General features: G+C 34.3%; 1 protein-coding gene across 1 annotated transcript in view; it reads right to left on the bottom strand.

Annotated features, from left to right (window-relative positions):
* Positions 1 to 211: 211 nt before the first annotated feature.
* Positions 212 to 23100, bottom strand: part of peng (Pumilio and CPL domain-containing protein penguin) — an 88484-nt gene continuing 65595 nt past the window's right edge. Inside the window, exons 13-16 of the mRNA XM_090374801.1 lie at positions 14104 to 14246; positions 12016 to 12171; positions 7160 to 7250; positions 212 to 341 (exon numbers count right to left, since the gene is read on the bottom strand). Of these exons, the coding sequence (XP_090230927.1) occupies positions 212 to 341; positions 7160 to 7250; positions 12016 to 12171; positions 14104 to 14246 (520 nt within the window). The remainder of the gene's footprint in view (positions 342 to 7159; positions 7251 to 12015; positions 12172 to 14103; positions 14247 to 23100) is intronic.

Below are 23100 nucleotides of genomic sequence, written 5' to 3'. Positions count from 1 at the left end.
ACACCCCATCCTCTTGGGAAAATAAAAATACACATGAAGGGTTAATTGGATGCCTTTCAATTAGGCACTGGATAATTTACTTCAGTATTTTGGCTATTTTCAGTTTTGTCAGATGAAAAGCATTATCATTAATAACACAAGTAGTATAAATTACATAGAAATAAAGGACAACGTGGATATCTTTTCTGGCATTTATTGCAAAAACACGATATTAAGAATTTTTTAATTTTTCTATTAGAACTTGATATCCCTTGGTTTCTTTTTTAGCTGCAATCATTTTTAAACCAGTCAACTCCTTTTTAATTCTTTGTACAACATTTTCTTTTCCTGTTTCAAATAAACTAAAAAAAAAAAAACAATTTAAATCAAAAGAAATTACACTGGGTTAATTTTAAAATGAATTTAAATTCAAAATCAAATTAATTTATTATTCACAAAAAAGTTTAACCATTCATATTGTGCTGATGCATTAAACAAGCAGTTTCTTCATGACTTTATTCACTATTACCACTAATACTTACTTACTTAGGTAGCAAATAAAAAATACACAGTTGCATGTGGCTATGACAAATACATATGAAGCTCCAGGAATATTGTGGCAATTTTGAATGTCTCAAACTGTTTTCAGATTGGTGAGTAATGCTGCATACAATGAGATAACTTTTCATTAGGAATACCAACTGTGACCTCATGCAGAGCTTGAACACTACAGCACTCAGTGGACTGGTGTTCCATGTGAAAGGTGCAAGCTAACCGAGTTCCAATGGTGGAGGGAATGACTGTTAGTGGCAAAGTTCATGGCTATCTTCATGCAGTGTTCCCATACAGTTATGTCTTCTATGTACTAAGAGTAGATCAAACAGCAGCAAAAGGTCCATGCAAGCCATCCATAAAATGCTGACCAAAAGGAACAAGAAGAGAAAGATTTAATGTGCTGTCCAGCAGAAGAGACATGCCATAGCAGAGAAACTGGTTATGTAATACAAGGGAATGATATAAAATGTCATTTCAAAGTGGACCATGCACAGTACACTTGGGCTATTGCAGCCAATATACCACTTGAGAATCCTTGTTGACAGGCTATGCAAATGTACCTACAGTGGGCACAGGGATATAGCCAATGGACATAAAATGACTGGAAATGAGTTGACTTCATCAGAAAGAGGTTCAGATGAATCATGTTTCCAACTGCACTTGAACCACAAGTATGCTACACTCGCAGGTACAGGTGTGGTGTACTCAACACAAGGTGCTTTGAACACTGCAAAATGAAGGAGGTTAAACAGGCCAGCAATGAAAGCATAATGGTCTTGGACATGTTTCAATAGGAGACCAGGGTCTACTGTTACCTATCAATCAGCATCTCAATGGGGACTAGTGGAGGTTGAGTCCGTCACTTATAGTGATTGTTTTTAATAAGCATTCTGGTGGTGAGAACTTCATTCTCCCAGCCAACAAACTTGCCCAATCTTAGCACAATTGAACATGTGTGGAATGAGGTGAAATGGACAATTTGGCAGCTGGATTCAGTACCACTGAATACCTGGCCACCAAGGGATTCAGTGTAGTTGAGATGAGTTATCATATCTACAGATGCTCTCCAGGAACTTGTGAAATCTACACCATAATATATCCAGGCCATGCTGCACAACTAGGTAGGTGTTCCTAATGCATAGTTATCACAATGGTGTAATTTTCATATTAGTTGCCATAAAATTTTTTTTTTAAAATTGGACTTATATACAGTTTTAATACTTTAGCTCCAATAGCTTTGAAAATGAAATACAGTAAACCCCCGCTATTCGCGGTACCTGTATTCGCGGTTTTGCATATTCATGGTCGCTGATTTAATATAAAATGAAACCTAAAAAAAAATGTGAATTTTAAATCGCCGTGAACATTTTCCGCCATAAAAAACATGGGCGTGGCTAAAATCATCTTTCCTGGTCAAAACAGCGGTCAGTGGGTGGGGGCAGAGGGGGTTACAAAATCGTGAGCATGGTTGTTTCTTGCTAAACCTTGTTCAGTATGTGCTATGCGCTTGCCATGGAAGGTTTCATCGTTTGCTTTTAATTTATATGCTTATAAATTGATATGCTTACAAAAGTGAAAAATCTACTGTTTTGCAGTATGTTAGTGTAAACAGACTTTTTTCTAGTGTGTTAATGGAAGAAAGTGACTTTATTGTGGACAAATTCTTTTCTAACCCCTACAAAACTATGACTATGAATAACAAGGGAATTGTGAAAAGATCAAAGGTGATGACATTAGCGAGTAAAATTCAGTTATTAGACAAAATTTCTAATGGTGAAAGTGTCTCGTCAGTGGCAAAACATTATAAAATCAATAAGTCAACAATATGATCAATCAAGAAATCGGAAGAAAAAATCCGCCATAGTGTCCGTGAAAATGCGCTAATTGCTTCAAAAATTTGCTCTGTAACTCGTGATGTTAAATTAGAAAAATTGGAAAAAGATTTAAATCTGTGGATAGAAGACCGAACTCAAAATAAAATTCCATTAAGTTCACTCATCATTCGTGAAAAGGCAAAACTCCTTTATTAACACTTCAGCGAAACTGGTGATAGCACTGGCAGGATAAGTTTTTTAGCTATAGCAAAGGCGCTGGATTGAAAGATTTGTTTGAAATTTCTAATAAATATTACATTTAATATTAAATTGTTTCTTATTTTCATTTCGATGCCTTATGCTTGTAATCCACTACGTACTGTCTATGTACATAGTCATATTATGAAGGTACATATAATGCATACATAGACAAAATTTTAGACTAGTTTTTCTTATATATTTCATACTTTGGAACAGAACTCCTTTATTACTATGGGAGCCATAACTCAGTATTCAGGTTTTCGGTATTCGTGGCATTTCTCAGGAATGTAACCCCCGCTATTCGTGGGGGTTACGTTCCTGAGAAATGATTTTTTCTTCAGGGGTTTACTGTATTACATTCCAATTTTTTTTTTGAAACATTACTCATGGTATATCGTATTTAAAAAAAAATGCTCTTGTTAATTTAAAACATCTTCATAGTGCACTTCATCTCTTTCAAAGCAACCCTCTTGTACAGCTTTGCTTAATTACAGCAGATGATACTAATACTGAAAACATTCTTTCATAACTTTTCAACTTAGAAAGGCTGGTTCACAAGGACTCAAATTTAGTAAAAAAGGAAAATTGGATGAGCACCTTATTGCCAAAAACTGTCTTGCACAAAGCATATTTTGAACTTCCACCTGCCTGTCATGGTGAAGAATCTATGCAGCTGACCAAAGACGCACCACTTTTATTTTGTGCCAAAAAAAATCCCTTAAATAAATAGAGGTTATGGGATTATATTTTAATGCAGACATTGATATAATTTGAAAACTGTACACATTTCTGCATTAAAATTTTGTGTATGGAATGCTATACACCCTTCAGTGACAAAAACATACCTTTAACTGTCATGGTTTAGGCTTATGCTCACATAAGAAGTGACACTTATCTATAAACTGACTACTAAATTTCTCATACATACCATCTTACCAAAACTAATGGGACACCCCCCCCCCATTGCAGAAAATTGTGTGACTACAAGATATGCAGATATTTTGGTCTATAAAAATGATCACTGGTTAGCTCAAAATTAATTTCAAACATCTATACTGAAAAGACAAACACATGGAAAAGAATGAGTTTCAGAGGGAATGATAGTTGGATAAAATGTGGGGAAAATGTTTGTGCATACTATTACTCAGGAATTAAAAATTATTATGAGTTAATAATTGGCAATGTGCTGAAGCACAGAAGTTCAAAGAACTTCCATCCTTCAGCACAAAGAAAAGCCAAATAAATTACTAGTAGGCATAAAACACTGATGTGCTTTAAGATGGCTGGTAACCACACAAAGTTATCAGACTTTAGAGAATTTAAGTTTGAAGCAGTGAGCAGCCAAAGCAAATCCATCTCTTAATATGTCCCCCTTACACATTATGGAAAGATGATAATGGACAGAGCTGTATGTCATAAATCTTAACATAAGAACTGCAACTTTCAATGCACACTGTTAATTGGCAGGTGTAAGGCACATCAAACATGAACTGTGGATCAATGGAAATTAGTGTCCTATAAAGTAACAAGTCAGGCTACATGCTCTTTCACTCTGATAGGCATGTTTTAATAGAAAGAAGCCTGGAAAACACTTATTACCTGAGTGTGTTATCCTGACCATGAAGTTGGGGGGGGGGGTGTTTCTCATGGTATGGACTAGGTCCATTAGTGGTAGTGTACAGAACCATAAGTGCTGCATCCTACTTTAATGTTGTGGACAATTCTGTATGCCCTGCATTGGGAAGTTTCATGAAAGAAGCCTTCATGTTTTCCAACATAAAACTGCTTCATGTCACAAAGTAAGGATTGTGAATGTGTCTCTTGAACAGAATAACATTACAACATTGCAGTGGCCAGCACAGCACTTGATCTCAACCCAACTGAACAGTTTTGAGTTGAATTAAAATACACAATTAAGGCAAGGCCAACATGTTATTATTATTAAGGCTCATGAATGCTTTGAAGGAGTGGAGCATAATACTAACATCTTTTTAAACTGTCACTGTCCCATCAAAGATATGCCAATTACTATTAATTTCTTTAAATACATACATTTTTGTTCATAACTGTAAGTGTTCCATGGCTTTTGGTAGAATATTAATTTTATACAAATAGCATCACCAAAAAGGTGAATTAAAAACTCATATGCCAAAACTGCAAATAATGTATGAAGTCTAAGTATCTAAGTGGCGTATGGAAGAAAAAAATTCCAATTAAATACATAACAAAGACCATGGGGATTATATTTTGATGCAAGCCTTGAATAACTTTAAAATTATATACATTTCTGCACTCACTTTCCACCTTGGAGGGGTATGATTTTAAAATTTTAATTTGCTGTGTTTCTTCTTCATTTAACTCAAAATTTATGGAATCATCTTGGCAGAAACTTTCCATTTTCAATTCCTGTCCAAATGAGTGGTTCTTCAATAATTAGGTAAAGTTTTAAATTTATATGGATGAGAGTAATTGAATACTTTCATCAGTATTGTGAGTTGTCTGCTTTGTGCATCATCCATTGATATCTTCCATGAAATTTTTAAATGTTCTCCACAACAGTAGTGGGTGTACTGTCTATCACTTGGGGGTTGGGTATAAATCCTATTACAGACAAGAATTCTTAAAAGCATCTTTGATAGGGGCTGAGGGCTGTAGGTAACATACCTCAGGCAATGAGCTGGAAGTTTTTAGCATATTGATAACTTGATCCTACGGCACTACAGTGTTCATATGTATGTTGCATATTATATCTGTACAGGTGTGGGTGTGTGTGAGCAAGCACATGGACAAATCTGTATGTTGTGCAGGCTGAAAAATCTCAGAAAATTTTGCAAGAATAAATATCACTGAGTCTGCCTGAGATTGGCTAACTACAGCCTCAACTGAAAAGGCCCTTAAGAATTCCTCCAGTCTACAACAGAATTTAAACTTGGACTCCTCTTCAAGTGACAAATCCACTGTAATAGTGTCTTGGAGGCCTGCCTCAATGAGGACAGAATTTTCCTGTGAGTTATTCAAGGTTTTTCAGATTCAACATGCAACTTATCACCATATGAACTGATGCATAATGAACAAAGTAGCTGATGTATCAAGAATCCCTTAATATGCTAAATATATAATGAAAGCATATCATTCTCAATTTATTTTCAAATGGTCACATCTTGTGAAGTTGAGCAAATGTTCATAAGATCAAGCTTTATGTTTAAAATTGAATTTGAGGTGTCATGGCACCATGTTTTTGTTATAGACAGTTAATTCTCATAGAAAAATGAGGCAACAACCTTGAACCAATAGAATATTTTAGACTTCAGTAACACAGTGAACTTCAAAGCTTGCCTATACTTAGAAAACTGGTACTACAATTGAAAAAATATTGTGTCATGTATGTTTTGTCTGAAGGCATAATATATATATACAGTAAACCCCCCGCTATTCGCGGGGGTTACGTTCCTGAGTAATAAAGGGGTTCCGTTCCAAAGTATGAATATAAGAAAAACTAGTCTAAAATTTTGTCTATGTATGTATTATATGTACCTTCATAATATGACTATGTGCATAGACAGTACATAGTGAGCAAGCATATGGAATCGAAATGAAAATAAGAAACAATTTAATATTAAATGTAATACTTATTAGAAATTTCAAACAAATCTTTCAAACCAGCGCCTTTGCTAGCTGAAAAACTTATCCCGCCAGTGCTATCACCAGTTTCACTAAAGGAGTTTTGCCATTTCACGAATGATGAGTGAACTTAACGGAATTTTATTTTGAGTTCGGTCTTCTATTCACAGATTTAAAGCCTTTTCCATTTTTTCTAATTTAACATCATGAGTTACAGAGCAAATTTTTGAAGCAATCAGTGCGTTTTCACGGACACTACGGCAGATTTTTTCTTCAGATTTTTTGATTGATTGTACCGTTGACTCATTGATTTTATAATGTTTTGCCACTGAGGAGACACTTTCACCATTAGAAATTTTGTCTAATAACTCAATTTTATTCGCTAATGTCATCACTTTCTTTGATCTTTTCACATTTCCCTTATTATTCGTAGCCATATTTTTGTACAGGTTAGAAAGAACTTGTCCATAATAAAATCACTTTCTTCCGTTAACACACTTGAAAAAGTCTGTTTTACACTGCAAAATGGTTGATTTATCACTTTTGTAAGCATATCAATTTATAAATTGATAAATATATAAGCATATAAAAGCAATTTATAAGCATATAAATTAAAAGCAAACGATGAAACCTTCCATGACAATCGCATAATACTTTGTACATACTGAACAAGGATTAGCGAGAAACATCCACGCTCGCGATTTTGTCACCCCTTTCCCCCTACCCACTGAGCACTGTTTTGACCAGGAAAGATAATTTTAGCCACGCCCATGTTTTTTTATGACGGAAAATGTTCACGGCACTTTAAAATTAAAATTTTTAAGGTTTCATTTTATATTAACAGCGACCGCGAAACTGCGAATAGCGGGGGTTTACTTTATATATATATATATTTTTTTTTTTAAAATGGAATAGAGAGAAATACTTACTGAACAAGTAAAAAGGCTCCCCTGTTGCATTTTATCCATGTTTTCATTACACCTTCAGGGAGTTCGGCTAACAAAATATCACTGAAACATACTAAACAAAATACAATGTTGCGTTATTCACTATATATTTTCTGCTAAAGATTAATTTGGAGAACTTTGAATTAATAAACAAATCTTACTTATATACTTTAAATTGTGTACAATATTTTTTATTAATCAAAATTAATTTTATTAATTAATTAAAACAATAAAACTAATAAAAAATTCAATTATGCTGAAGTAGCCAGTTTCAGCCTCACTTCAAAATTATTGTTTTGAAAGCAGAAAAATGGGACAATTAAAATTCTGATAGAGCACACCGAAGTTTCAGAAAATGAACGGTTAGATATAACTTTCACAAAAAGAAATTTCTACCTAACATAACCTTACCTAACTCGTTTCACTTATTCATGCACCAAAAGGAAAGCTGGGCAAATTCCCACTTCCAAAAGCTTGTGGATAATAGCAACTGATAAACTCAGCTAATGGGAATTTTTACAAGATGTAGAACGTGAATTTAATTTCATATGAGCTTTGGCAGGAACAAGCTGCAAGTTCTGTTCATTGCAAGTGAACTAATAATTATCACACTTACTAGAGTGTAATAATTGCAAGGAAATTATTATCATGGTATAATAATTTAACTGTGTAAATATTATTTTTCAACTATCTGTTTTAAAAAATCATCTCGGTATACACCTTTCTCATGCCTAAATTTTCAGGTCTTTTTTTTTAATGAAAAGTCCAAGCAAAAGAGATATTAAAACCTTAGAACCATGCATGGACTGAAGGGTGAGTAGACAAAAGAAAATTGTTGACATTACACTTGAATTTCAATAGATTGTAATTTTCAGGATATATGTATGAAGGAGGGCTGTTCCAGATAATGAAAGTTGAAGGAATAAATGAGGAAGAAGAAAAGTTGAATCTGTGAGTCTGAAGTTGGACAGTAAAAGAGCTGTATACCATCACCTGCAGTAAGCTGTCAGAGAGAAAACTGGATACCCAAATACAAAAACAAGTGGCAAACCATAAGATGGAAGCTTATTTAAGAGACCTTTACGCCAAACACAATCAAAATCTTTGAAATGTCAGGAGCAGCTGCTTGATTTTCACCAAACTTTTCCAACAAATTTGTCCACAGATGGGTAACACTAGCCAGCATATCACTAGTGGATCAATACTTATGGAATCCACACTGGCAATCATTGATCAGATGGAAGGTTTCTAAACAGTTTAGGAGTTGTGGTTAATGGATTTCTCAATTATTTTAGAAAGAGTAGAAGTGAAACAGGATGATAATTGGATGGGAAGGATTTGCCACTCTTTTTAGGAACTGGTCAGATTGTGGACCAGTTCCTAAAAAGAAAGTGCAAAAAGGAGATACAGAACAGGAGTAAGCTTAGGAGCATAGGTTTTGAGAACGAGTGGAGAAATACTATCAACACCTGGTGCCTTCTTGGCATCAAGATTGTTCGAAATTCTTCTGACATACTTTTTGAGGGAAAACTCGCAGTAGGAACTGAACGTAGTGTAATGGGAATGGTAGGAAGTGGTTTACCAAGATCGTCAATACACAAGTAGAAGAAAAGTACGATGCTAGCAGGTCAGCTTTATCTTTAGCTGAGGTGGCAGTGGAGCCATCCTGTTTTGACAGAGGTGGGAACAGAGATAGGCAAAAGTTGCAACCAATAGTTTTGACAAGAAACCAGAATGCTTAAATACCATTTGGATAAGAAGCAAGTTTCTATTCTTAGCCTGTTCAAAATCTAGTTTGGACTGATTAATAACTTCTTTACAATTTGTCATGAGTTTTGGTGTAGACAGAAAAAGAACCTGGTGATCTGGATAAAGTCAATTTTGATATGCAACGTTCTTATCTTGAACAGCCTTAGCATATTTATTGGAAAACCAAGGTTTAGACAAAGGATGAGATTTTAAGGTGGAGTGTGGAATAAAGGATTTCATCCCTACACGAATAATTTCACTGGCATGATCTGAGAAAACATTGATATCAGATGACTTAAAATAGTAATCTAACAAAGGAAAAGAAGAATAGAAATCATGCAGATCATTTTGCATCCTGTATTGCCAAACAACTTGAGGTTGAGAATAGTGATGAGAGAAAAGCTCCATTAGAGAAAACCATCACAAAGTTGTGATTTAATGTGCCTAGAGGACCACTCAGTTCAACTCTGTAAAAAAAGCTCAAGAATGCTGGCTGCGTGGTTAGGATTGTCTTGTATTCTGGTAGGTAAATGAACAGTCTGTGTGAGGTCATTAGTAATTGAAAAAGCCTCAGCATTTCGACCAGCTGGATTGTGAATATTAAAATCACTTAGGAAAATTACCTCACTGTTAGGAAAGTTGAACTGGAGAAAGTCAAGTTTCAAATAGAGGAAGTCAAAGAGTTCCAAGTGATTAATGGAGTTGGGAGAATGATAGAGGCAACAGATGAATTTGAAAGAATTGGTTAGAGATATAGCCAGGGAAGATTGAAAAGAGGAGATTTCAAATTATTAAGTCTCTGACAGGGAATATCAGAGTGGACATATGCACAAGTACCACCTTTGAAGCAAAAGGAATTATACAGAGAATAATTAGGACAACTGGATGGATGGTCTGGTTGTTCATAATCTTCCACATTCTCTTTTCTTTCTAAAAATATTTTATGCCATTCAAACACACAAGTTCTTGACATGGTACCTTCCCCACAAACTTGAAGTAACAACTCAACTTTCAGTTTTGTTAAAAATTCGAGGTTGGTTCATTGTTCAATTCTTTTATCTGTCATTTTTCTGGCAAACTGCAAAAATACAAGGTACTGAAAACTTGTCTCACTGCAAAATGAATGGCAGGTTGGAATGTGACTCAGCAGACAACTAGAAAAATGTTCAAGGTCAACTGCTGTGCCTTTGTTTCCCAGGTGCACTTGGTGCATAACCAGCTGTGCAGGCAGTCTCATTATTTAATAGCCACACCTTGTGTTCTATCTGTGTTTATACAGAAGAGTATTTTGTAAGTTGTCAGTAGACATTCGTTTCAATTCGAGAAGAAACGCTAAACATTGCACTGATTAGTACTGAAATGTATATTTAAATCTACCTTGCATAATTACAATATTTAAAAAATTTTAACACTAGGTTAAATTTACATCTTTATTTTAGTTCTTAAAATAAATAAAGCACAATTGAGAAAAAACTAGTACAATTTTAACTCTTTACATTTTGGATGTTATGCTACAGTCTTTTGACAAATGGGAACAACGGAAGTCATCAGTGGCAACAAAGGCTGTGGTATAAAAGCCAAAACATCATAGTATCCTATCAATTTTTTTGAGAACTTATTTTAAGAGTTAACCTGGTATTAAGTTTTTTTAATATTGTAAGCGTGCAAGGAAGATTAAAATATTGAACTTTAATACTAATTAATACAAAGTGCAAGGTCTTACACCCGTGGAACAGTAACCCCAAAATAACATATACACTTGGTGGAGTTGAACTAAAGTCAGTAGTGGAAGAAAGGGAGTTGGGAGTTACGATACAGTCAGACATGAAGTTCTCCGAGAATTGTAGACAGGTTGCAAGGAAAGCCCATGGTGTCCTTTTGATGATCTATCAAACATTTGCTAGTAGAGATAAGGATGTTATAATTCCATTATATAAGGCTATTGTCAGACCACACAGCAATTAAAAAAAGACATCAAGCTTCTTGAAAGGGTCCAGAGACAGGCAACTTGCCCGGCGAGATCGGCAAAAGGGCATCCATATTGGTTGGTTGTTTTGTTGTTTATTGGCGCATTGACAACGGAGATCATAGTGCGCCAGGCATCCATATGAGGAAAGACTCCAAATATGCTTGGAAACTAGGCACTTTAGAGGAGACTTGAATGAGGTGTTTAAGGCTCTGAGAGGCAAAAGTAAAATGAATAAGGATGAAATTTTCATGGTTATAAATTACTGGAATAAGTTACCTACATTAGTGGTTGAGGCTGACAGTTTGGGGAAATTCATAGGTCAGCCAGATAGTTACCTACGGAAGGAGGGAAATGCATAGGTTGTCTATTTTCTTTTCTTTTATTATTTTATTTAATTATTATTATTTTACTCCCCCCCCCCCTTTTTTTTTGGCCGGTGCAGCATTAGGTAGCCTTAGGCATCTTTGTACCACATGGCCATTATTAATACTAACAAGTGCAGTGTTCAGCGTTTCTTTTCAAATTAACTGTTTGTTACCAGAGTGATGTTGTATAAATCACTTATGGCCAGTAGAATTTTGAAAAGAAACACTGAACACTGCAGGTGGAAAATGAAAAACAAAATATTGAATAAATTTTTAATGTTCTTTACTGAGAAGTATTCTGAATAACAAATGTGAAAAACTGCATTTAATACATGCACAAATTTTTGGTTTCAAAAATTCAACTTAACTATTTTTTATTTTTTCACTTAACAGTATTTTCTCCATTTTATGATGGGTTATCAGTTGTTATCATATCTGCTATTTTAAATATCACTTTGCAATAACTAATATGTAAATTACCCTTTCATGAACAAGCCTGACACATGTGGGACAAATATTAATGGACATATTGTTTGAGGCAACCTTCAAAATATCATCTACAGATGTACTCCTGAAAGGGTTAAATATGTGTATGTGTGAGAGAGAAAGGAAACAATATCCACAATATGGTTATGATGAGCATTTTTATTTGGTATGTGTTCATTCCAGTTTTAAAAATTTATTTTTTTGTAAACAAAACAACTAGCATTAAATTTAATGCAATTACCATTCAAAAGGATCAAAGTCATATTTACCTTTATTTTCTGCACTTCTTTTTATGTCACTTTTTATTAACTTCTTTAAGACATGATTAGCTTGTGGATGCTCTATGAGGTGAACGGAATTCTTTGACTCAGTATAAGGCTCCTTCAGTAAGTCTGCAACTGCTTTTAAAGCATCTGTAGAATCCCCTTCATTTTTAAAACAGAATTGAAAAATACAAATAAATGTAAAACATACAAACACAAATATTATAATATCATGATAGAGTCATAAGCTGATTGAAAATTTAGAAAGTTTCTTTATCATCCAGTACGGTGATTCAACCTATGGGCCACAGCCCACCAAATCTTTTTATGGAGCTCCCAGGACCACCTTCAATATGTTTAATGCATTGAAGGTGGTCCTGGGAGCTACATAAAAAGATTTGATGACAAATACAGTGAACAGTTTAAGTATCTCAATTCCCCAACCTTCTGCAACTCTGTCCTCATTTTGAGAGGCTGACAGATGCCCATTTCTTAGGTCATCGCAAACATCCTCATGTCTGTCTTAGAACCACTTATACCATTCAAACACACTGGTACAACTTCAACGTTTTGTCACCATAAACAGTTATTAACATTGCATACGTTTTTGTTGCAGATTTTCCCAGTTCAAAAGAAAGTTTGATATTTGTTCATTACTCTATTGTGTAATCATGACACGAAATGTTAATACTACTAATGAAACTGGTTGTTACTTGCAAACTTTGTACCACCATCCCTCGGAGGAAGTCTGAACTACAACATACCAGTTCCATTTATTTTCAAACTCATCAAACATGACCATAAAAGAGCACTTGTCAAGGAATTTTCTTTCCACACCACACCTATCTGTGAACAAAAGTTTTAATTATGAAGCTGAACAAATTAGGGCACCAGAACTGATTCTGAGATAAAAACTGGAATTTGACAATTGACATGAGAAATGAAAGAGTAACATTATTAAATAATGTGACCCTTTCAATATAAAATGTTGTGCATCACTGGTATACAGTAAAATTACAGTGCAAAGATGGTGGTAACATAGTATGTTTTTAAATTGCATGATACTGGGAACAGTTTGGAATTATTAATCCACCAGCATTCATGCTTTGTCAACTGTTCCTCAGTTTTTTTTCAGTCTTTCCATGCATTTCAACCACTCTATTCAAACAGATGAAACCCAGCAGTAGTTGAACTTAAGCACAAAGATTTTTTGCCATCAGAGCTAGAAAAGGCCATAATCAGAAAAAAAAAAAAAAAAAAATAGTAAGGAGCCTGTCAACTGGCTTAACTTTCAACAGCTGCAGTTTAAAAGAGGGTGTCCCTTCTCAAAATTTTACAAAAACTCATCAAGCGATTTAATGCCATTAGAAGAAATTAACGTACAGAAGAAGAAAATTGGTAGACCTCTGTCTTCATTGGTGCAAGTTAAACAAAATCAATTATACGAAGACCGATGGCCCATAACAAGTGCAAAGAAAGCAGACATGATTTCATTATTGCCTTATATTCCTCCTTGTCACCATAGTTTCTACAAAAAATTGGTGGTGGAAAGGAACACTGGATTTGCCGAAGTGCCTGAAGATGAGTCTTACCCACTTTTATTATTATTTTTTTTTTGTGCAAAAAAATTGATTTTAATTTCAGTAATACATTATTTGTTTAAATAAAACAGCATTGGTAAAAGAAAAAGTGATATTACTCATTCATTCAATCCTAAATAATAAAAATAGTTAGTAATAGGACTTTGTATTCTACAGAAGTGGGAAAATATTCAGGTTAAAGTGAACAAAGTCCATTTTTTGTTTAACCCCAAATTTTAAGGATAAACATTTCAAATTCCTAAGAAATTCAAAGACAAAAGATACTGATAATTATTTTCAAACAAATATCGACATAATTTATTTAAATTTATCTAAGAATAGATTTTTTATTGGTTCATACACAAAAGTTAATATTTTTCAATACTATTTGAAAGTGACTTGGCTCACTATCTTTCTGGCCCACTCAAATGTATACACTCCTCTCTGAAAAATGCTTATCATAATAACAATCCATATATGGCTCAACTTTCTAATAATTAATATAAAAACTTACCTAAAGCATGCTCCAGGATAGCCAAGGTTAATAATGAGAAATTGTTTTTAAGGAGCTGAAATGGATAATTTTCAACCAATTTTAGTAATAATCCAGAAGCAGCCTGTAGCAGTTCTCTTCTACGTATATCTGGATCCTTTTTACTGTTAAAAAAACAGAATAAAAAAAAACACCAGCTTGTATTTTTTTCTAAATCTAGATAAATTTTCTGTTTCTCATGCCATCTTATAAACACATAATCTAATGCTTTAAATTTTTTTAAAATTAATATTCCATTGTGTTAATTCCAAACACAGTCAAATTTTGTAGCATGGAACAGTAAAGATTTTTCTAACAATGATAGAAAATAAACATTGCTTACTAAATGTAATACAAACAGAGGGGTAGAGGGGAAATAACAAAGAATGACTCACAATTAGAGCCATCTGCTGTGAGTGTCTGTTAAATTGCTGGTCACTTTGCCTTTATTGTTGCCATGACTGTTCCAATTGTTTTAATGTAGATACTGATTAGGTACCGAATGCAGTGGTATGGAGGCAGTAGTCATCTGTATTGATCAAAAAAGGAGCAGTAATATCTTGCATGCTGGGCGCAGTTGGATGTATCCATAATGTTCACGGCACACAAACTACAGCTATCAGTTGTGCCTCAGTTGGGTATCCAATGTCTATACTTATCCACCAGTCCGAGAAGGTGTTTTTATCTCTTCTGCAAGTGCAATCATTTGTTTCATGCATATCCTGACTAAGTTCCAAAAGTCTGTTTCATATGAATGATCCTTATTGAGATTTAGAAAATCGTTAAAATATAGTACAGAATATTAAGAAAGAGTGTTGTATTATTAATTAAAAAAACATGAATTAAAAACCATCTAAACATTAAAAAGCATTAAATACAGATTAGAACATTTTAAAAAAACATTAAATGCTGTAATACTATACATTAATACATTAACAATGTCATGTAGAGCAAAAACTGTGATTAAAGCTTATTCAAAGTCTGAGGAGCTCTTGAGTATTCTGAGTGGAGATTTAGATATCTGCACACTGATAGCTGAGAGCAGCCTGATGGAAAGTGATGGTGAGGAGAAAATTCCGATTCTCTGGAAATGAAAATATTTTAAATGATGGAAAGTACCATCAGCCTAAAGCAATTACATCAATGGATCTCGTATGGATAAAAATCATGGTTCAGTGAACTCTGTCCATTAAGTCTAGTTAAAGTAAGGGTTTACACAGTACTTTATTATTTTGTTCTAATTCAAGTGTGTTATTTTAGAGTGAAATGAGTTAAAACTCAATTATACTTGATCAATAACAAATTTATTGCTAACAATTGGAATGTAACTAGGGTAACTAATAAACAACCATCAAAAATTTCTGATTAGCCTTCAGACAGTCAAACAACACATTCTCACCCCCCAACACTGTTCATCAGTTTTCCAGATGGCATTCTAATTATTAGTAATATTATTAGTAATATTTCAATATGCATCACCACATTATGGTTATGGAAATTACTGTTTTTGCAAAGTTTGCTGGCACAGGACAAAATGAATAGAGAAGTTCATCCAGTCAGAACCCAGTCCATTAATTTTGAAAGGTGTGATGTGCAACACAGAATGGCCACTGTAATGTGAATTTCCATTCTTAGCTGAGTCCATAAGTGTTACTTAGTTGTTTCTGAAGTTAACTTGGCAAAAAAGGGATTATGTCAAATTAAAATACAATTAGAATTACAAGTTTTACATAGTCAAGGAAGAGAAACTGTTTCTTGTGTAACAGCATTTTGTGAAAAGATGCTGAACTCCTATGATTTCTTTACAAAGCAGGTTGAACAGACATCTGCAATGATTGGATTGTTTAAATGAAGTGTGTATATGATAAAAAATGAGAAAACTCACCATTTCAGTCAGTTATTATTTTTACTTATTAAACATTTGTACACCCCTCGACATTTTGCTGATATAGCACTTATCCAGATTACCATTTACAGCTGCCAGTGTCATGCATTAATTCGTCTATTGTAATGACACAACTTGTTAATACAAACTGTACTAACAAGTTGTTTTTCATTTTTCATCTCAACTGAAAATGTTCATATTATCTGAAAAGTCCCATTAGAGCTTTATGGCTTCACTATCTATTTTTCACAAATGGAGAAACTTTGTTAATGTATTAAAAGCTGTTATGATAGGTGGGCCATCAAGTGCTGTTATACTTTTTCAGTTGACTAATCAAGTAGCAGCATGTCTCTGTTTTGTATAATCTATATCATTACATGAGTTTGTAAAATCCAGACCTTAGTTCCCCCTGCCCAGAATTTCCATTATGAATATATGCAGCAATGTACTATAGAATATTTGATGACCTCAAGCATTAATTTATGTTATGATTTTTATAATTTTGCATTAAAAACATTACAGATTTTGGCATTGTATGTGCATACTTGATTTTATGCAAAATTTAATATACATGGAGATATATTTTTCTATAAAATTAAATTAAGTAAAGAGCTAAGCACACCTCTTTATAATGAGCTGATTAAAATTTAATTGTATATAGAATAAGTTAGATAATTTTTGCATGCTTTTGTAAGTTTCTCTCACCAAACTAGCTTGCCTGACACTGTGGAACAATGGAGAAACTTCATTGTCCATATGTGAGTAGCATGAGGTGAGAAGTGGAACTGATTTCAGTGCTGTACTGAGATTACATGATGTAAATGGGCAGTGGATGAGGAAAAAAAAAAAAAAGCATTTAGGATGGTTTGAGAAGTATTTAAAGGCTGAATTAGAAAATGACTTTTGCTTTCTTAAAGTACTAAGAGTATTTTGTTTCTGTCAAGCCCCAAAAGTAGAAAAATAAACGAATAACTCTTTGATCGTTACATATGTTTATGAAAACAATCACTGTTAAAAGTGTTAAAATATATATATATATTGTAGGTCTCCATAGCCAAGTGGCCAGGAGCAGGAGTGCAGTAGCACACACACTCTTTAAGTAGACTGGGGTTCAAGCTCCTGACTAAATATGGTCGATCTGCCAACCTGCACTGGACCAGCATGGCAGTTTATGGTCCATTCCCTCAACATAAATTGTTGAGGAGGTTTCCATCCTGCAGTGGATTGATAACGGCTGAAGTTTATCATATATATATATTCAACACACATATATATATGTGTGTTGAATAGAATAGCAAGAAAGTGGAAACAAAAAGGCAGAAAAATGGGGAAGCAGTCTAGTACAGTCAAAGACAGAGCATAGACAATAAAGCAGGGAGGGAAAGGGGGGGGGAGTGATAGAAGGTAACAAATGCATAAGAGATAATTACATAATTTGTTTAAGGCAAGGCAATAGCCTCAGGTTACGAAGAAGTTAACTAACGTATAGGTTTCTGCTATAGCATCATGTTTATACGTAGCCAGCTACTAAGTAGTTACAAAATTGGCATCATTTAAGTATATCTCATATTGTGAATGCCTTCACAATGAGTTGCCATGGTATTTTACTACCTCGAATAAGTAATGCTTCTCTAATAGAGAAGACTTCTGTTACTTATTGCAACACCAGGGTACCTGCCCACCAACCAACGAAGAGCCAAAATAAGTAACAGTAGTATTTTCTATTAGAGAAGCGTTACTTATTCAAGGTAGTAAAATACCATGGCAAGACCCAGCTGGTCGAGATGCCAAGGCTTTTGCAATTACTAATGACCTTGCACAGATTGTTCATTTACCTACCAGAATACCGGACAATCCTAACCATACAGCCAACACGCTTGATCTTTTTCTCACAAATAACCCTTCTAAGTACACGGTCGAAGTTAGAGGTCCTTTATTAGGCACTTCAGATCACAACTTGGTGATTGTCTCTTCTCCAATGGAGTCCTTATCTCATGGCTATTCCCAACCTTGTGTTGTTTGACATTACAACAAGGATGCAAAATGGGATGACCTGTGAGATTTATTTTCTTTTCCTCGGTCAGATTAACGTTTCAAAACTTTTGATGTCAAAATTTGCTCAGAACATGTCAGTGAAATTATTCTTGTAGTGATGGAATCCTTTACTCACACTCCACTATAAAATCTCGTCCTTTATCTAAACCTTCGTTTTCCAATAAATGTGCTAAGGCTGTTCAAGAGAAGAATGTTGCATATCGTAATTGGCTTGTTTCCAATTCTTCAGTTGGAAACTGAAGGATTCCAATTCTACATCAGAGCACAAACAATTGTAAAGTAGTTATTAATCAGTCTAAACTAGATTTAGAACAGGCTAAGAGTAGAAAACTTGCTTCTTGCCCTAATGGTATCTGAGCATTCTGGTCTGTTGCCAAAGCTATTGGCCACAACTTTTGCCCATCTCTGCCAAAACCAGATGGTTGTGTTGTCACTTCAGCTAAGGATAAAGCTGACCTGCTAGCATCCCACTTCCCTTCCAACTCACGTATTAATGATCTCGGTAAAGCACCTCCCACCATTCCCAACATGCTCCATTCAATGCCTCCTGTGGTCTTCCGTCAAAAGGATGTCAGTAGGATTTTGACAAAACTTGATGCTCAGAAAGCTCCAGGTCCTGATGGTATTTCTCCACTTGTTCTTAAAACCTGTGCTCCTGAATTTACTTCTGTTCTTTGCTGCCTTTTTTCACTTTTTTATTCCAAAGGTGTTTTCCTTCTGCTTGGAAATTTGCTCATATCCAGCCAATTCCTAAAAAGAGCGACAAATCCCTCCCATCCATTTATCATCCCATTGCAATTACTTCCACTCTTTCTAAAATAATGGAGAAATCAATTAACTGCCAACTCTTAAACTACCTAGAATCCTTCCGTCTGATCAACGATCGCCAGTATGGATTCCGTCAGTGTCAATCCACTGGTGATATTATGGCTTATTACCCATTTATGGACAAATTAAATGGAAAAGTTCGGTGAAACACAAGCAGTTGCTCTTGACATCTCAAAGGCTTTTGATCGTGTTTGGCATAAAGGTCTTCTAAACAAGCTTCCATCTTATGGTTTGCCAACTGTTTTTAGTAATTGGTTATCCAGTTTTCTCTCTGATTGCTTACTGAGGGAGATGGTAGATGGCTCTCTGTCTTCTAACTTCTCCACTAATGCTGGTGTCCCCCAAGGTTCAGTTCTTTCCCCCACTTTTTTCCTCTTGTACATTAATGACCTTCTTCCATTGACTGGAAATCCTATCCATAGTTTTTCCGATGATAGCGCCCTGCATTCCACTTTCCAGTTTGAGAAACCTTGCTGTGCTCAATCAGCTTCAACTTCTCGAATATCCGCGGGTTCGATTCCCGCCTCGGGCTTGGATCACTGTACTGCAAAAACCTTTGGAGGTGCAATATGGCCACAGAAGCCGATGCGCCAACAACTACCAAATCAAATCAAATCAAAATCTCGAATATCCACTACCAATTCCTTAAATGCTGATCTCCAAGTAATTCTCCAGTGGGACAAAGACAACTTAGTTGATTTCAATCCTTCTAAAACCCAGTCTTGTCTTATATCTCACAAAAACGATTCTATTCTTCTGCTCCTATGCTTATCTTTGGTGACACTCCGATTTCTTGGCAAGATGATATATCTCTTTTGGGGATTACCCTGACTTCTAATCTCTCTTGGCACAAGCACATTAAAAATATTGCTTCCTCTGCATCTAAAAAACTTGGTTTTCTCTTTCACTCTCGGCGTTACTTTTCTTCCATACAGCTGTTCACTCTGTACAAATTGCAAATCCGCCCTAACATGAAATACTGTTCACACATCCTGGGGCTGTGCCCTCAAAACCTCTTTCAGGCTTCTTGATTCCATTAAGAAGAGGTCAGTTAGGCTAATTAATGACTCATCTCTAACAGAGTCTCTCCACTTGCTGTCTCATAGACGTATTGTTTCTGCTGCATGCCTTTTCTACAGATAGTTCCAAGGGCACTGTTCTTCTGAATTGCCTTCTATAATTCCCACTCTCACTTTCAAAACAGTCCAAACACGTGCCGCCACCAGCCAACATCCATTTACTGTTCAACTTCAAACTGACAGAACCAACTTTTCATCTTCCTCGTTTATTCATTCAACTGCCATTTTCTGGAACAACTTTTTTTCCTGAATATGTCTTTAGAAGTTCAAGTCTAATGTCAACAAATATCTTCATTCATCTTCTCAACCTCCATCCAAAGCACAGTACTAAGTACTATGGTTCTAATACCTCTTGTGTTTGGGGTTTTCATAAAAAAAAAAAAAAAAAAAAATCCTCATTGTGAAGGCATTCACACCATGAGATATATTTAAATGATGCCAATTTTGTAACTACTTAGTAGTTGGCTACGTATAAACAAGATGCTATAGCATAAATCTATAATTTAAGTTAGATAATTTTTGCTAATTTTTTAATTATTTATCTCTTGTGTAAAGATACATTAGCATAAGAGATAAATAATTAAAAAAATGATAAAATAATTACAAAATAAGGATGTTGTTACACTACTCCCAAAACTGACCTGTCATCAGGTGTTAACAGCAGGATTGCAAGCAAAGGGTAAAAAGCATAAACACAAATAAATTTTTTTTACAAGGATTAAAAGAGGGGTTTTTGAAAATGGTCTGTGAACTTTACAGTTGACACTATGAAGACGAGAAATTAAAAACTGGAATTGACAACAGAAATTTCTAGAAACATATAACTTATTACTCTAATCCAAGTAAAGATAAAGAGATTTGAAAACAGTGAAACTCAAAGTAGCCTTAAAAGGGAGCAAGAGACTTACGATAAGCAAGTTATTTCCATTCTTTTAGATGTTTTTTACTCTTAGAAATTTCCAGATTCTGGTTTAAGATTTTCTAGATGTACAAAGAAGTGGTTCACATGGTATCTGTTCCTGGATTTTAATTTATTGATTAAATTTTGATATTTTGTTATTATTAATAATTATCCTTGTTATTACCTTCTTACTATATATCTTATTATATTACTATCTGTGTGAAACCTTTGGCAGCATGCCGTGATGGGTACATTGTATCATACCTTTAAGTACAATAATTAATTAAAATTTATTTCCAGGTGCAACTATTGTTTAGTTTTATATCTATATTTCACTTTTTTCTACATGCTGTTGATTGCAACTTTGCCTAACTCAAGTTTCTTGCTCTCTTTTAAGGCTATTTGCTTTTTACTATGTTTTCAAATCTCTTTACCCCTACTTGGATTAGACTAATAAGTTATGTTTCTAGAAAATTCTGTTGTTGATTCCAGTTTTTAATTTCTCTTCTCCGTAGTGTCAACTGTAAGTTCACAAGCCATTTTCAATACTATTACACTGAAATAGTATTTTACTATAAATAACTTACATTTTACAGTTTTGTTTACAAAAATTTTCTTCCATTTTTATTTATGTTTATGCTTTTTATCCTTTAGTTTGTGGTTTACCTCAGAAATGAAGACATGTTGCTATTTTTCTTGCAATCCTTGACATTGACACCTGATGAGAGGCTGGTTTTGTAAGTTGTGTGGCAACATCCATATTTTGTCAATTTTGTAATTATTTATTTATCTCTTATTATACATATTTTATTTGTTACCATCTATCACTTTCTATCTCCCTCTTTCTCTTTTTTCCCACTTTACACACACACACACACACACACACACACACACACACACACACACACACACACACACACACACACACACACACACACACACAGTAAGACCCCGTATCCGCGGGGGATACGTTTCAAGACCTGCCGTGGATGGCTGAAACCGCGGATATAAGCGAACACCTGCTGACCCCATATATAACGTGATTTTCTTGTACATACGAGGGCGGTTCAATAACTCGTATGTATAATAAAGTTTAATTGATAAATTAAACACACAGTAAGACATTACCAACATTAAATAAGGTAATAATAAAGTACAGCAGACTCTCGATTTACCAGGACACTTCAAGACTCCAAATAAAAAAATAAATCAACTAGAAATCATAAAATTCAAGTAATAACTAGAATAGGTATAAACAGATATTTTGCAACTTGTAAATAAGCGAGAAGAACTGGAGTTATAAGTCATCATTGTGAGATTAGAGTACCTATTACTCGCAACCCCCACTGGCTTCACACCTACCACTCAAAAAAACATACAACCAAATGTTTAGTTTGATTTAGTGTGTTGCATCGATTGTTGTGTTCTGTCACACTGCAAAAGGACAAATTTTGTCTCATTATTTATGTCGAGAATGTCGGAATTTTTTTTATTTTTTATTTTTAATAGTAACTATTATTTATTATTATTATTATTTATTTTTTTTTTAATCGTGAAAATGATGGGCAAATGCAGGCGTCATGCTTTCAAATTAAACAAAAACTTCAAATTATTCAAAAGTTTGAAAACAGTGCATCTGTTAAATCTCTAATGAACCATTATAATGTTGGTGACTAAACCATATGCAACATTGTAAAAAAATAAAGGGAAGCTATTCAATTTAAAATCGACATTGTAAAAAATAAAGGCAAGCATCGTATTGGACACCCGAGTAGCACGTGTTAAGTTTTTTCAATTTTTTTTCCCCCGTGGTTAACCGCAGGTAACTGAATCAGCAGGTAAGAGGGCACAACTGTATATATATATATATATAATGATTTTTTACTCCTGGAATGGAAGAAACAAAAAGTATGAAAAATGTAAGTTATTTATAGTAAAATACTATTTCAAACTAATACTATCATAAAGAATTTAAAGAAAAGAAAAACAGCACTATTTCTATGAAATATTGAGATTAAAGGTTGTAAAGAATTGATGCTCAAGTCAAAAAGAAAAAAAAAAAAAAAAAAAAAGGGAAAAATATAGGTTAATAAAAGTTGGAAAATAAACTAATTAGATGACAGTACATACGTTCCTCACTAATACTGTTTTAGCCAAATAATGAGAGCAATAAAATTGGAATTATTTTGCTTTGAGAACCTGAGCAAATGAATTTAGTCAGTTCCATTTGA

Source organism: Mastigoproctus giganteus, chromosome 5 (genome assembly GCF_048544385.1).
Source record: "Mastigoproctus giganteus isolate SK-2022 chromosome 5, ASM4854438v1, whole genome shotgun sequence".
NCBI lineage: Eukaryota > Metazoa > Arthropoda > Arachnida > Uropygi > Thelyphonidae > Mastigoproctus > Mastigoproctus giganteus.
Note: the sequence above shows the minus strand (reverse complement) of the source record. Positions and strands in the feature narration are given on the sequence as shown.